Source organism: Mesoplodon bidens, assembly GCF_964165515.1.
Source record: "Mesoplodon bidens genome assembly, chromosome: 4".
NCBI classification, from domain to species: domain Eukaryota; kingdom Metazoa; phylum Chordata; class Mammalia; order Artiodactyla; family Ziphiidae; genus Mesoplodon; species Mesoplodon bidens.
Window position 1 is genome coordinate 146,586,806 of NC_138160.1, and position 16,236 is coordinate 146,603,041.

General features: G+C 46.9%; 1 protein-coding gene across 4 annotated transcripts in view; it reads left to right on the forward strand.

Annotated features, from left to right (window-relative positions):
• Positions 1-410: 410 nt before the first annotated feature.
• Positions 411-16,236, forward strand: part of INSR (insulin receptor) — a 135,317-nt gene continuing 119,491 nt past the window's right edge. For 3 of the 4 annotated variants that reach the window (XM_081233334.1, XM_081233335.1, XM_081233336.1), the window contains exon 1: positions 411-921. In XM_081233334.1, the coding sequence (XP_081089460.1) occupies positions 822-921 (100 nt within the window). In that variant the 5' untranslated portion in view covers positions 411-821. Of the gene's footprint in view, positions 922-1,039; positions 1,383-16,236 lie in introns of those variants that run through there. The other variant, XM_081233337.1, reaches the window with a different exon arrangement.

Here is a 16,236-nt window from a genome sequence, read left to right on the forward strand (position 1 = left end):
TGCAATATTTTTAAAAAATCAAAATGAATTTTCCAAAGTCCCATGATGAACAAAATAGCAAAACGTTAAACACAGGATCCGTCTCGCTGGGTCGGGCATCTGGGGCGCCCCCAGACTCGGAGACGGCAGTCACGGGGCTGGAAGGGGCGCTCCGGCTGGGCAGGGATCTGTGGCCCCCCCTCGGCTAGGGCGCGCCGGGGGCCTCCAGCGCGGGGCCCAGGATAGGGACGCTGGCGGGTGGGGCGGGGCGGCGCCTCCCCCCCTGCCGGTCCTCCCTCTACCCCTCTCGGGCCTCTCCCGGGCGCCGAGTCCCTTCCGAATCCGGATCCGCGCCGCCTTTTCCCGCGGCCCGCACGGGGCCCAGCTGACGGGCCGCGTTGTTTACGGGCCGAGCAGCCCTCGCTCCCGCCGCCCGCTCGCCACCCGCCTGCCCAGGTGCCCGCCCGCCTGTCCGCGCGTCCGTTTGTCCGCGCGTCCGAAGATCTGAGCCCCCGAGCGCTCGGGGCCGAGAGCCGGGAGGCAGGGGCGCAGCGCCGGGCTCGGGGCCCTGAGATCGCGGGACGGGGCTCGGGCCGCGGTGGCCCGGAGTCGGGGCCGCCTCCACCGGGCCGCGCTGCCGGGTTTGCAGCGGCGGAGGCCGCGCACCCCTCCTGGGGCTGTTTCAAGGACCCTCCCGGGCGGAGGCTGCGGCCCCTGGGCCGCCCGCGTGGAAGAGAAGGACGCGCGGCCCCCAGCGCCTCTCGGGCGGCTGCTTTGGAGCATGCACCCCTCGGGCCGGCGCCGCGCGCTCTGATCCATCCGGACCCCGCGCTCCCGTAGCCATGGGCGCCGGGGGCGGGCGGGGGGCGGCGGCCGCGCCGCTGCTGGTGGCCGTTGCCGCGCTGCTGGTGGGCGCCGCGGGCCACCTGTACCCTGGAGAGGGTGAGTCTGGGGGTCCGGGAGTGGGCGGGGACCAGCGCGGTGGGGAGGGGACCCTTTGCCAAAATGGAACCCCTGCTGCGGACTGAGAGCCCTCCTCCGTGGGAGGGCGGGTGGCCGGGACGGTAGCTCCAGCCTCGCGGGGGGCGGGAAGCCGCTGACCTTGGCCTTTGCCCGCCTGGGCTCGCGGCTCCACGCTCCGCGTGCGGGCCCCGGGCTGGAGGAACCTTGCCCCAGTGCTCGCCCCTCCGCGGGCGCCTCCCACGAGCGCTCCTCGGACCTGTGCCGTGCCTGGACCTCCCCGAGCCCAACTGGCTCCGGAGGCGGGACACGCGTCCTGAGTCGCCTCCGAGAAGTGGGGTTATTGGACACTCTCGGACAGCCAAATTCCCGAGCTACAGACGGTTTGGAGCCAGAGTCGAGGGTGACGGACTGGGGAGGGCGTCCCGTTGGGGTCCCTGCTGGTAGGTGACGCTGCCCGGGGCGGGGAACTGTAGAATCCCACCCCCCCCACCCCTTCCTCGTATCTAGACCCATGGCTACCCCGACTTCAGGTCCATGTTTACACTCTTGGGTTCTGTTTCCAGATATCGGGCGGCAAACTCTACCTTGGCAACAGCGCAGTTGTAGTAGCAGAGGTAGTGTCGGCTTTAATGATTATTGTAGTTAGTGTCACCAAATGCCACGAGCTGGTCGGTCTTATCTCTCTGGACCTTTTTTTTTTTTTTGAGATTTTTTTGATGTGTACCATTTTGAAGTCTGTATTGAATTTGTTACAATGTTGCTTCTGTTTCACGTTTTGGTTTTTTGGCCGCTAGGCATATGGGATATTAGCTCCCCGACCAGGGATCGGACCCGCACCCCCTGCATTGGAAGGGGAAGTCTTAACCACTGGAGCGCCAGGGAAGTCCCTCTTTCTGGACCTTTGCGGCGGCCTCACGAGGCTGATACCGTTGTTGGTCCATTTTGTAGGGAGTAAACTGAGGCTCGGGAAGGACACATAGCTCACTTGCCCCAAAGTCAGTGCCAGAGGGGAAAAAACGAACCTCTCCAGTGGTGCCAGGGCCCAAGGCTCTGGACTGCTGCCCACGGCCCATGTCCCCCTAATAACCTCCCTCCTCTGCCGTTTTACCTGTCAGCTCCGGGAGGTCTCTAACCTGTGGTCATTCCAGACCCCAAAGCCTCCCTCCTGAGTGTCCCTGTGCTGGCAGCCACCAGAGGCAAATCCCAGCATCCTTCTTGGGCTTGACAGCAGGTCTTCCTGGCTGCAGGTCAAGGACGAAAGAATCGTTTAAGAGAATATAGCTGGGGTTTCCCACCATGGTGGCGGAGGCCCTGCCTTCAAAATATCTGTTGGGTTACTTCTTCAGATTTCGCCATAAAAGGAGATCAGTCATGATGAGAAAGGGGTCAAGGAGGGAAGAAACCGAAGCTCCTGAGTTCCCTGACGGTGAGCCAGGGGTGTGAGAAAGCACACGCAGGCTCTGGAGTTGACAAACCGGGTTTGCTGAGCACCTTTGCCAGTTAGGCACTGTCTCCAAGCTCCCTGGTATACAGTGGGTGCTCCATGAAGGAAGGGTGGCAGTTGGTTTAGAGTCTTGTTAAAAAAGTCCGAGACCAGTTGTTAGGCTTTGCGTATGTGTGTGCGTGCTCACCCCTGTGTGTTTCCTTGCTTCTCTGTTCCTGGTAGCTTTGGTAATTAATGGTGGATTTGTGCCTGGGCTTTCAGGGGTCCGTAGATGGATTTTCCGCTTCTTACTTGTTTACACTTTCCACAAGGGCAGAGGTTTATGTTTCTTTCGTTCACCGCTACATTTCCAGAGCCTAGAGCAGTCCCTGGCACCTAGTAGGTATTTGATAAATATTTGTTCTAGATTCAACTCCTATCCTTCCTGTCCTCCCCAGGAGTCCAAGTCACAGCTGCTTTATTCTCCAAATAACTCCTAAATTACGAGAATATAAGCAAACACTCAGCGGGTGCTGTTCTATACACTTTGCATAGGTAATCTCAGTTAATCCTACCACAGTGCTCGGAGGTAAGGTTTATTGTCCTTTTGGAAGGTGAGGAACTTTGACAGAGATGGCAGAGCTGAGATTAGAACCCCAGTCTGTTAATAAAAGGTTTCTTAATAAAAGGTTCTTCTTTGGAGTCTGAGCCTCCCCACCCCTGTGGTAAAGGTTAACAAAATACTACTGAATAGATGACATGTGATGCCCTTTGAAGGTTTGGGGAGGGGCGTGAAACTTTACAGACGGCTTATCTCCAGCAGCAACCAATATGGCATTTTGGCTGGGGTGAGGGTGGGGTAGAGGGAAATCCATGGGATTTTTAAGGACTGAGGACTCAGATGTCACATGGTATGTGCCATCCCACTTCGTCCCCCCATGGAGTCTCTGTGGCTTGGCTGAACTGGGCAATGGCTTTCCCCTCCATTTCTCCTCGGGTTGATCCCGCTCTGGCCCGAGATGACCCGGGGCATTGCAAAGTCAGAGAATGAAGGCGAAGTGGGATTAATTACAGTGAAAACCCACAGAGTTTCGGCGTGGGTGGAGGGGTGGGCAGTGAGTTGTTTAGTTGAGGTGTGAGATGTTGCTTTCATATCTCACTGCATGTTTCTCCTGTGTATTCTCTTGTGTGCTCCGGGACCCTTAGAGCAGAACTTCCGCTCGCATGGTCACCTCCCCGGGGTTCTTCCCAGTTTTTGCTTCCCTCCTGGTGACCCACCCCTCGCCCCTGCCCCACTTACTCATAGAGGTCATTGGGGTGAGCCCCCTGGGGTCCCCACCTCACTCCACTCCATCGTTGACTTTCTTTCTTTCTTTCTTTCTTTTTTTTTTTCTTTGTGGTATGTGGGCCTCTCACTGCTGTGGCCTCTCCTGTTGCGGAGCACAGGCTCCGGACGCGCAGGCTCAGCGGCCATGGCTCACGGGCCCAGCCTCTCCGCGGCATGTGGGATCTTCCCGGACCGGGGCACGAACCCGTGTCCCCTGCATCGGCAGGCGGACTCTCAACCACTGCGCCACCAGGGAAACCCGACTTCCTTTCTTTTTTGATTAGAGCAGAACCTCTCGACTTCTGTGCTCTCGACACATGGGGTTGGATAGTTCTTGGTTGCAGGGGGCTGTCCTGTGTATTTTAAGATGTTGAGCACCATTCCTCATCTCTAGACGCCAGTAGCAATTCCCCTGTCCAAGTCATGACCACCAGAAGTGTCTCCAGACATTACCAACTTTCCTGAGTTGAGAATCACTGCATTTGGGGAGATACCTTTTTCCTTCTCTAGGACACTTACCCACCTGGGTCCCCTGCTCTCTCCCTTCTGTTTGTTCAGGGATCTCCATCCACCCAGGAGCCTTTCTGTTTTCAGCCTATAAACACTCAATACTCCCCTGGGCCCCGTTACTCACCACTTACCTCTTGCCTTCCCCTGCCGAGCCTCCCCTCCAACGGGTCCCCGCCGCCCTTGCTCTCTCACCTTTCCCCCACTGCTCTGCCCACGGCATCTGGCTTGTGTCTCCATCGCTTTGCCCATGGCTCTAGAGAAGGTCATCCCTCACCTCCCAATTGTAGCCTCACCCCAGTTGACTTCTCTGGGTTTTGCCTCCCACTGGAAGGCACGGTCTCCTGGTGAGTTTTCACCTGTGTCTGACTTCTCCCATCCTCTTTCTTCCTTTCCTCTGCTCTTTTCCTGGACTAAGGTATTAGGCCCTTCTTCACAGAGGGCCATTCCCTACTCTTGACTCTCTCTGTCTCACTCAGTTTTTAATTTATATGTGGTCAAAGCCTTTATCTAGAACAGGGGCCAAATCCTGCCCACCCGCACCAGTTTTTTTTGTAAATAAAGTTTTACTGGCACGCAGCCATGTCCATTCATTCATGCATCATCTGTAGCTGCTTTTGTGCTCTAAAGGCAGAGTTGAATAGTTGTGATCGCGTGGCTCCCAACAATATTTACACTTGGGCCCTTTCCAGAGTTTGCCAACTCCTGATTTAGAACAAACTCCTTGAGGATCATGATGACATACCTCATAGCTTGTGTGGTCCCTGATACAACTTTGAATGAATTAAGTTAAATGAAACGCCCAGGGATGCTGTGTTTTCCCCTTTACAGAGCAAGCTGTATTAAAGAAATTTATACCTTTTGCTGTGCTGAGTGTATGGGTTCCGATGGTGAGAAAATAACAGTGATGTTCCCTCCTTGTGTGTGTGTTTGTGTGTGTGTGTGCGATCTTTGGCTTTATTTGTTTAAACAGTCTTCTTGGCATTGAATGAGGATTCCGTGCTCTTGGCCCTGTCTCTAGTACCAAAAGAAAGTGGTATCTGCTATGAGATGTTCTCTTGAGAACCCCCCTTATGTTAATTTCTATTAGGAACACATCCGGGTGGCTTGGGTTATGTTTTGCAAATTAAAAACCATATTTATGGGACTTCCCTGGTGGTCCAGTGGTTAAGACTTCCCCTTCCAATGCAGGGCATGCGGGTTCGATCCCTGGTAGGGGAGCTAAGGTCCCACATGCCTCCCGGCCAAAAAACCAAAACATAAAACAGAAGCAATATTGTAAAAAATCCAGTAAAGGCTTTAAAAATGGTCCATGTAAAAAAAAAATCTTAAAAAAGCCGTATTTATGATTTTCAAATTAAAATAATAACAGGTAGTGCATTCTCACTGCAAAAAAAATTATGAAAGTATTGAGAGGAAAAAACCAGTGTCCCCCTTTGTCCCTAAAACCATTGCATTTCTGTCTTGGGAAATGACTACGCTATCAGTTTGGTGTGTATCTTTATTTATTTATTAAAAAAATTTTTTTTAACATAAGTGTACTGGCCAATGAATTATTTTTCCTTTTTTTTAAAGTTTATTTTTTCTTGTGTGACTTAAAAAAATAAATTTGTTTATTTTTATTTTATTTATTTTTGGCTGTGTTGGGTCTTTGTTGCTGTGCACGGGCTTTCTCTAGTTGCAGACAGCGGGGGCTACTCTTTGTCGCAGTGCGCGGGCCTCTCATTGCGGTGGCTTCTTTTGTTGTGGAGCACGGGCTCCAGGCATGCGAGCTTCAGTAGTTGTGGCACGTGGACTCGGTAGTTGTGGCACGTGGGCTCGGTAGTTGTGGCTCTCAGGCTCTAGAGTGCAGGCTCAGTAGTTGTGGCGCATGGATTTAGTTGCTCCGCGGCATGTGGGATCTTCCCGGACCAGGGCTCGAACCCGTGTCCCCTGTATTGGCAGGCGGATTCTTAACCACTGTGCCAACCAGGGAAGCCTGGTGCGTATCTTTAAACATTTTTATTTTTAAAATGGTCATACATTAAAACTGACTTCTTTTTTTGGTGCACAGTTTTTGCATTTTAGCCCCCGCATAGAGTTGTGTGGCTGTCCCCACAGTCGGGATACAGAAGTGTCCCATCCATCACCACCCAGACTCCTTCCGGCCATCCCTTTATCGTTATGCCATCCCTACCTCAAACCCCTGGCAATACTGATCCTTCTCCATCCCTATGGTTTTCTCTAGACTTTAAAAAGTATCTTATGTTTGTCTTTCTCTTTCTGACTTACTTTACTAAGTATGACAATCTGTAGATCCATCCATGTCGCTGCAAATGGCATTATTTTGTTCTTTTTTATGGCTGAATAATATTCCATTGTATATATGTACAACATCTTTATTCGTTCCTCTGTCGATGGACATTTAGGTTGCTTCCATGTCCTGGCTATTGTAAATAGTGTTGCAGTGAACATTGGGGTACATGTATCTTTTCAAATTATGGTTTTCTCCGGATATGTGCCCAGGAGTGGGATTGCTGGATCATATGGTAGCTCTATTTTTAGTTTTCCAAGAAACGTCCATACTGTTCTCCATAGTGGCTGCACCAATTTACATTCCCACCAACAGTGTAGGAGGGTTCCTTTTTCTCCATACCCTCTCCGGCATTTATTGTTTGTATATTTTTTGATGATGACCATTTAAGTGGTGTGAGGTGATACCTCTAAAAAAAATGGTACAAATGAACCTATTTACAAAACAGAAATAGAGTCCCAGATGCAGAAAACAAACTTACGGTTACCAAGGCGGAAGGAGGGGAGGGATAAATTGGGATTGACATGTACACACTACTATATATAAAATAAATAGCTAAGAATAACTTCCTGTATAGCACAGGGAACTTTACTCAATACTCTGTAATGACCTGTATGGGAACAGAATCTAAAAAAGAGTGGATGTATGTATATGTATAACCAATTCATTTTGCTGTACGGCAGAAATTAACACAATACTGTAAATCAACTATACGCCAGTAAAAATTAACTTAAAATATTTTAAAAGTATCTTATAATTGGATCAATATTCTTAAAATTGAAAACCTAAGTACTCATAAGATTCTCATTATTCCTGGATTCCATATTTGTGAATTCCCCTATTCACTAAAATTTACTTGTAACTCCAAAATAAATAGCGCTTTAATGGTTATTCCTGGACATACACCAAGTGGCAAAAAATTGGAATCATCTGACATGCATGTTCCAGCTCAGATCAAACAAGGTGACATCTTGCCTTCCTGTTGCATCTCTCCTTTTGTGAATTCATAAATCCCCAAGGATTAAAACAAATGTCCTTTAAAAATTTTTTTAATTGAAGTATAGTTGGTTTACAATTTTGTGTTAGTTTTTGGTGTACAGCAAAGTAATTCAGTTATACATATGTGTATATATTCTTTTTCAGATTCTTTTCCATTATAGATTATTGCAAGGTATTGAATATAGTTCCCTGAGCTATACAGTAGGTCCCTGTTGTTTGTGTATTTTATATACAGTAGTGTGTGTATCTGTTAATCCCAAACTCTTAATTTATCCCACCCCCTTCCCTTTGGTAATCATAACTTTGTTTTTGATTTCTGTGAGTCTGTTTCTGTTTTGTATATAAGTTCATTTGTATCATTTTTAAAGATTCCACATATAAGTGATATCACATGATATTTGTCTTTGTCTGACTTACTTCACTTAGTATGATAATCTCTAGGTGCATCCATGTTTCTGCAAATGGCATTATTTCATTCTTTTTTTTTTATGGCTGAGTAATATATTCCATTGTGTATAAGCACCACATGTTCTTTATCCATTCATCTGTCGATGGACATTTAGGTTGTTTCCATGTCTTGGCTACTGTAAATAGTGCTGCAGTGAACATTGGGGTGCATTTATCTTTTTGAATTTGAGTTTTCTCCAGGTATATGCCCAGGAGTGGGATTGCTGGGTCATATGGTAACTCTATTTTTAGTTTTTTAAGGAACCTCTACACTGTTTTCCATAATGGCTGCACCAATTTACATTCCCACCAACAGTGTAGGAAGGTTCCCCCAAAATGTCCTTTTTTGTGATGTATTTAGTGCCATGTTTTTCACACTTTCTTGTGCTTTTTGTTGGTGATTTTGTTGTTTTACCGTGGTCCGCATGCATAGTTCTGAAGTGCTGTCTAGGGTTCTAAGCACTAGAAGCCTGTGATGTACCTTCCGGAGAAAATACATTTGCTGGATAAGCTTTGCTCAGGCGTGAACTATCTAGTGTTTAGTGAATCAACAATGTATATTAAATAAGGTGTTTTTAAACAGAAACACACATACAACAAGGTTATGGTATTGATGGATTTGCAAATTAGTGTTCTTGAGAACATTGTAGAAAATAGCTTCCATAAACAAAGAGAATCTGCTGTAGGTGGTTTCCTATCACTGGGGTTTAAAATTTGTGAAACTGGGTTTGTCAGCATCCGTGTAGAATCCTTTTTTTTTTGCAGTATGCGGGCCTCTCACTGTTGTGGCCTCCCCTGTTGCGGAGCACAGGCTCCGGACGCGCAGGCTCAGCGGCCATGGCTCACGGGCCCAGCCGCTCCGCGGCACGTGGGATCTTCCCGGACCGGGGCACGAACCTGTGTCCCCTGCATCGGCAGGCGGACCCTCAACCACTGCGCCACCAGGGAAGCCCTAGAATCCTTTTTGAATACATACGCCCTTTTTGTCGTATTTTCATCTGGGCACAATTCCTTGGTTCCCTCTCGGAAAGTTCATGAGATGGCACAAAACCCCTGGCCTGTGTCTTGAGGAGGGGTCTCCCGTGTTCTGCTGACCCTGGTGCCAGGGAGCGCCCCAGTGGCTTTCAGGGGTTTTAGAAACATATTTTGTTTCTGGCAGAGCGAGATGTGCTGTTCCGTGTTGCCCAGTGCAGACTGGATATGAGTTCCAGTTGGAGTTCACGGCAGACTGATGAGGATTAAAATTTGATGTCAAATCTGAGTTTTTCTTTCAGTTCCTTACGGGTGTGGTGTCCCATCAGGTTTATAGGTTAGCTTCTGTTTTGTGTTCAGGAAGCGCAGCCTGTTACCAGGAGGTTCTTGCTTCTCTCCTATGCCTTTGTGGTAATGCGGAAAACATAGGTACTTTCCAAAAACCGTGTTTGTTAACAGTGCGGAAAAAGGTAGTGGTTGGACACAAAGGGATAGAGGGCAGGGCTCCACCTGTTTTCTGATGGCCTTTCTTGATTTCTTGTTGCTAATCTGTTTTCAGAGATGTATCCTGTTTCCTTACAGATGATCAGAAAAGGGATGAATTCTCACTGAGGTGTTCCTTCCTAATTATATTCAATTACATTGTATCAAAGACATCTGCTACTTTTTTGTTCTTGTGAGACTTCTCTTGGTTTTCTTTCTGGTGTCTTCTGTGGGCACTATCCATCCTTATTTGTATACACGAGGAGGTAGGACTCCTGAAATGTCCTGGAAGCCCCTTATGATCTTGTGGTTTGATGTGTGAGGTCCCTCAGCCTCAGCTGTGTGGTGTGCAATCTCACTTCGCCAAGCTCATGACTGCAGTTCCTTGGGGTTCCCTCTTCTTCATGTGCTTGCATTTGCTTCCTGTGCCCCAAGCACTCTTCTTCCCCCTTTTCACCCATGGATGCCTGCTTCATCCTTATGGAACTGGGTCAGAGGCCTCCTTCCTCGCCTCTCTGGCTTCATCACCCACCCCATTCTCCTTCCCTTTCAGTACAGACTGGGTATATCTGTCTGGGTCCCCATAGACATTGGTCTGCACATTGGAGGTGCATTCTAGTGAAACACTGACTGCATGGGAAATGAAACCATACTCTAAGTATGGGTTGGAGAAAGAATTGATACATGTTTGTCCAAAGCAGGAAGCAAAGTCTAGCCGAGAGGAGGCAGGTCCTGGAGAGGATAGGATGGCTTGAAGTTAGGAGCAAAAGGTTTGGCTGAAAAAGGACTGCTATGGTCTGACTGGCCACCTCCCTCCTCCCCATTCATGGGTTGAAGCCTTAACCCCCAATGTGACTGTATTTGGAGAGAGAGCTTTTAGAAGGTAATTAAGGTTAAACGAGGTCATAAGAGGACGGCCCTAAACCGATAGACTGGTGACCTTAAAAGAAGAAGGAGACAGAGAAAGATCTCTCCCTTTCTGCACGCGTGCACCAAGGAAAGACCATGTGAGGACACAGTGAGAAGTTGGCCGTCTGCAAGCCAGGAAGAGAGCTCTCACCAGAAATTGACCATGCTAGCTGCCTTGATCTTGGACTTCCAGCCTCAGAGCTGTGAGAAATAAATGTCTGTTGTTTAACCCCACCAGTCTATGGCATCTGGTTATTGGAGCCCAAGCTGACCAAGACAAGAACTGAGGTCAGAAGTGGCTCTGAAACACAGCATCTAGGAACTCAGGTAGAATAAATGGGTGTGGGTCTAGCCGTGCTTATGCGGTTCCCTCTAGCAACAATCAACAGCCCCAAAGAAGGTATCTGATGGCATTGATCTTGGGGCAAAGTGCTCAGAGGAATGGGTGGTGCAGAAGAATGGGAGCTGGAAAGAGCCCCTGCCGGAGAGGTGGCCCAGGTTGGGTAGACGGTATGTCTGTCTTACTTGAGGCCCTACCATATCCTTGGGGACCTTGTTTAAAATGCAGATTCTTGGGCCTGGCTCCCTGAGATATTGATTCATTTGGTCTAGAGCTGGGCCTAGGGATCTGCATTTTAACATACACCTGCCCCCCCACCCCCCACCGCCCCAGGTGATTCTGATGCTGTTGGTCCACAGAGCACACTTTGAGGAACCCTGTGTGATGGCTAAGGGCACAGGTGCTGGTGCCCTGGGGACCTATGTGATAGACTGAATTGTGTCCCCCCCCGCCCCCCCCAGCCAAATTAACGTGTTGAAGTCCTAACCCTAACACCTCAGAATGTGACCGTCTTTGGAGATAGGGTCTTTAAAGAGGTAATCAAGGTAAAAATTAGATAATTAGGGTGGCCTTTAATAAGACTGATGTCCTTATAAGAGGAGATTAGGACACAGACACACACTGAGGGAAGATCAGGTGAGGACACAAGGAGAAGACGGCCATCTACAAGCCAGGGAGAGAGGCCTTAGAAGGAATCAATCCTGCTGACACCTTGTTCTTAGACTTCTAGCCTCCAGAATTGGGAGAAAATAAGTTTATCTTGTTTAAGCCACCTGTTCTGTGGTCCTTTGTTAGGGTGGCCCCAGTAGACTAATATACTGGGTTTAAATCTCAGGTCTGTCTCCTCCTTGCTTTGTGACCTTGAGGAGGACATGTTCTTCTCTGAGCCTCAATTTCTTTCCTCTTCTAGAAAGTCTATCTGGGCGACAGTTTGCCTGTTGCCTGCACCCTCGGGATATTTACTGCCCTTCCGTTTCCAGCAGTTTCCAGCAGAATCCATCTCACACACTCTGGCTGAAGTCAATTTTTATTTTTTATTTTTGGCTGTAACCCATGGCATGTGGGACCTTACTTCCCCGACCAAAGATCGAACCCTTGCCCCCTGCATTGGGAGCACAGAGTCTTAACCACTGAACCACCAGGGGATTTCTTGGCTGAAGTCAATTTTAAGAGCCAGTCTTGCAGGCAGGTGGAGAATCATAAGGGTATCTGGTACCTTGGTGTGCCCAAGTTCTAATTTATGAAGGGAATGATTGTGGGAATTGGTTCCATGTATCTTAGAGTGAAGAACTAATATATACATGTGGCCAGACCCCAGTTCTCATCTGTTCTTCATACCTTTCATCATGTGATCATCATCATTTACAGGTGAGGAAACCGAGGCACACAGAAATTGAGTTTATGGCTCAGGATTATACAGCTGGCAGGTGCCCATGCTGGAGTGGGAAGCCAGATCTGTTGGGTTTCTAGCATGCCCTGAAACTGGTGTGGGTGGTGGTGGCCTGACCCCTGAACCTAAGGCTTGTTGGCCAGGATGCCTGAATTTTGGAAGAAGCCCTGTTAAGACTGGAAGGAATGCGGGGAGGAACATGTGGCCCCAGGTAGGTCACTAGGGAGCGTTTGAAGAATGTCAAGACTAAGGAATGAGTACATTCAGGCTTGAAAGCAGAAAGTATAACTCTTAGCATTGTAAAGGAGTTTCAGAATCTTCTAGATACCTCTCTCCCAGATCCTTAGTACCTCTTTGCTCTTTTCATGATAGAGAGAAAACCAGGGGAGAGGGGACACTTTCCAAGATGGCTCTCATGTCAGTCTTCTCTCCTTCTGGGAAATTTTTAGATTCTTCTGGCCAAGGGGGAACTTCTAGACCAGCACTGTCCAACAGAACGGTCTGCTTTAATGGAAACGGTCTATAGCTGTGCCATCCAATATGGCGGCCACTATCCACATGGTGCTCTTGAAATTGTGGCCAGGGCAACTAAATTTTTACTTTTATTTAACTTTAATTCATTTAAATGTAAAAAATGTGAATGTAAAGCCTTATTTAACATTAGTTGATTGAAATGTCAAAAAAATCAATGCTTGATTCTGTTATTGAACAACTCTTGCTTGGAACAACTTGAGGATACAAAGAACCTACCTTTTCAGTGATTCATTTTGTGAAATCTGCATATACAGATTGAGTATTTCTGATAAAAATTTAGCATCTGAATTGAGACCTGGTGCAAGTGTATAAAACACGTGGCATTTGAGAAGCATAGTGTGAAAAAAATCCCATAGATTTTTTTTTTTTTTTGTATTGCTTACATGCTGAAGTGAAGTTTTGGGATACATTGGGTTAAATTAAGAATATTTAATTTCACTGTTTCTTTTTTACCTTTATAGAGGAAATTTAAAATTCTATGTGGCTCACATCATGTTTCTATTGGATAAGGCTGCTCTAGGCCCTACACACTCTTGTGACCTACAGCGACAAGCTACAGCTCTTGACCTTCCAATGAAGTAGGCAGAACTTATTGCACTGTTTGTGTAGGTTTTAGTTCTGGTGTTACCTCCTCCGGGAAGCCCTCCTTGATTGTCCTGGACTTAGTCAAATAGCTCATTTTTATTATCTCTTCTAGCCCCTGAAGCTGCCCTTGAATAACTGAGATATCCTCCTCAGTTATACTTTCAGTTGATTTGGATAGTTAATAGCAACTATTAGTCTGTGAGATCCAGGGCAGACTCTGTCTTATTCCTTTTTTTTTTTTTAACATCTTTATTGGAATATAATTGCTTTACAATGTTGTGTTAGTTTCTGCTGTATAACAAAGTGAATCAGCTATATGTATACATGTATCTCCCTATCCTATTGTCCTATCCCTCTTGTCCTATTCCTTGAAGCACTTCCAGTCCTTGGAACAGCAGAAACAGGTCCTCAGCAGATAGTTGCTGAAGGAGTGAACAAAGGAAACTGTAACAAGCTTCCTCCAGGTTGTCACTGCATGAACATTATTTCATTGTTTCCTTATTTAAGTCAGATTCACCTGCTTCTTAATTTGGTATGTTTTTAAAGAACAAAGACGGAGAAACTGTAACATAGTTCAAGCATAAACTTTGCATTTAATTGCTGGGTTGAAATCCTAGCATTACCCCTTAAAACTCAGCCTGTGTGAGTTTGATTTGCTCATCACAAAAATGGGCATGGACCACATTTCGTTTATCCACCTCCTCTGGGATTATTCTGAGAATTCATCAAGAGAATGTGTCTGCCAGAACATGGCCAAGTGCTTTACATGGTAATTGTTATTAGCTGTCACCAGGACCCCCCCTCCTCCCCCGGTCCTCATGGTCCTTCCCTTCCTGTGTGTAGAGTGGTGATTAACCAGGTGTCACTTACTGAGGACCTGAAGCATCTTTCAGTTCCCACCCAGAGGTATTAAAAGCCAGTACAAGGTCTGACATCTATTGCTGGCACCATCTCTAACATCCTCTGGGTATTTTCTGTTCACGCAGTAAATTGCTCTATTGTCTTAGACTAATAGGGACACATACAGCTTTAATGAGTTGAGTTAGAGTCATTGGAGATTAAAAAAAAAAAAAGCAGTTCTTTGTTGTTCACTACAGTTATAGTTGTTTAATTTTTTAATAACAACTTTATTGAGATCTAATTCAATACCATACAATTCACCCATTTAAAGTTTAAATTTAGTGATTCTTAGTACATTAGTACATTCACAGAGTTGGGCAACCATCACTACAATCAATTTTAGAACATTTTCATCACCCCCCAAAGAAATCCCATACTCTTTAGCTGTCACTCCTCATTTCCCCCTCTCCAAGCCCCTTGAAACCACTAATCTACTTTCTAGGGATTTGCCTATTCTGGACATTTCATGTAAATGGAATCATGCCACACGTGGTCTTTTGTGACTGGCTTCTTTCACTGAGCCTGATGTTTTCAAGGTTCATCCCTGTTGTAGCAGGTGTCAGTGCTTCTCTCCTGTTATTGCTGAATTATCTTCCTTTGTATGGACATGCCACATTTTGTTTATTCATTTATCAGTTCATGGACATTTGGCTTGTTTCCACTTTTTGGCTATCATGAATAATGATACTATGGGCATTTGTACACACATTTCTGTGTGGACCTATGTTTTCATTTCTCTTGGGTATCTACCTGGGAGTGAAGTTGCTGGGTTATATGGTAACTCTTTGTTTAACCTTTTGAGGGACTGCTAATCTATTTTCCACAACAGCAGCTGTACCATTTTCCATTCCCACCAGTAATGTAGGAGGGTTCTGATTTCTCCACATCCTCATCAACACTTGTTATTGTCTGTCTTTTTAATTTTAGCCATCCTGGTAGGAGTGAAGTGGTATCATTGTGGTTTGGATTTACATTTCCTGGATGTCCAACAGCTGGTTAATCTTTGAATGCATATTCATATCTGATTTTGGTTCTGACACAACTTGGGGAGGATGGTGGGCTGGTGTTCTTTGTACCTGTATCAATTTCACAATTTCGTGTGTGTGTGTGTGTGTGTGTGTGTGTGTAAAACATAGAGTGTGAGGCTCAGGCTTGAGAAGACCAGACCTGTGGCTGAGTCTAAGCTGTATACTGCCAGATATAATCCAGGACACCAAGTTAAATTTGAATTTAACATAAACGATGAGTAATTTTTAAGGATAAGTATGTCTCAAACATTGCATGGGATATACTTATCCTAAAATGTACTGCTGCTCATCTGAAATTCAAAGTTAACTGGGCATCCTGCATTTTTATTTGCTAAATCTGGCAACCCTGAATGTTACTGGTGGGTCGTATGTCCTTGGCTGATTGGCTTTGCCTCCTAGAGATCCAGTTTTCCCTTCTGTGGGGTGCGGATAAAGCTTGTTGGGAGGTGTCAGTGGCGTGGTACCTGTCCAGATCTCTGTATGTAGATGCTGTTGATGTGACTGAAGCTGGGAGCCTCAGCCTTGGGTGGCATGAGTGTGTGGGGCTGGAACTGCCGTCCTGGTCCCCTTGAAGCTGCCTCCCAATTTCTGAGTGAGTGAGTGTATGTGTGTGTGTTTGTGTTTTGGCAAGGAGAGGCTGTCTAAAGAATTCCGTTCTACTGAATGTTAACTCCAATATAAGGAACACAGGAGGAGGGAAAGATCCAAATAAGTATATGGAGGAAAGGAAATCAGAGAAGGTGTCCTGGAGGAGGTGGCATTTGAACTGGATCTTGAAGGATGATGAGCTGGCTTTCAAAATAGGGAGCTAAGGTATAAAGGACTTTGACAGTCAAAGGGGCTAGGGCTACCCTGTTTAGTCCAGTAGCCACTAGCTACATGTGTCTATTTCTGTTTACACTATCTAAAGTAAAATCAGATATTCAGTTCCTCAGTCTCATATCAGTCGCATTTCAAGTGCTAGACAGCCACAAATGGCTGGTGGCTTCCATAGTGGCCAGTGCGTGGACAGAACATCTCTATCATTGCAGAAGTTCTGTTGGACTTTGTTGGACTAAGGCAAGGGTCACCAAACTACCACCCCAGGGGGAAACACCAACCCACAGCCTGCTTTTATAATCAAGTTTTATTGGAACACAGCCATATCCACTCACTGT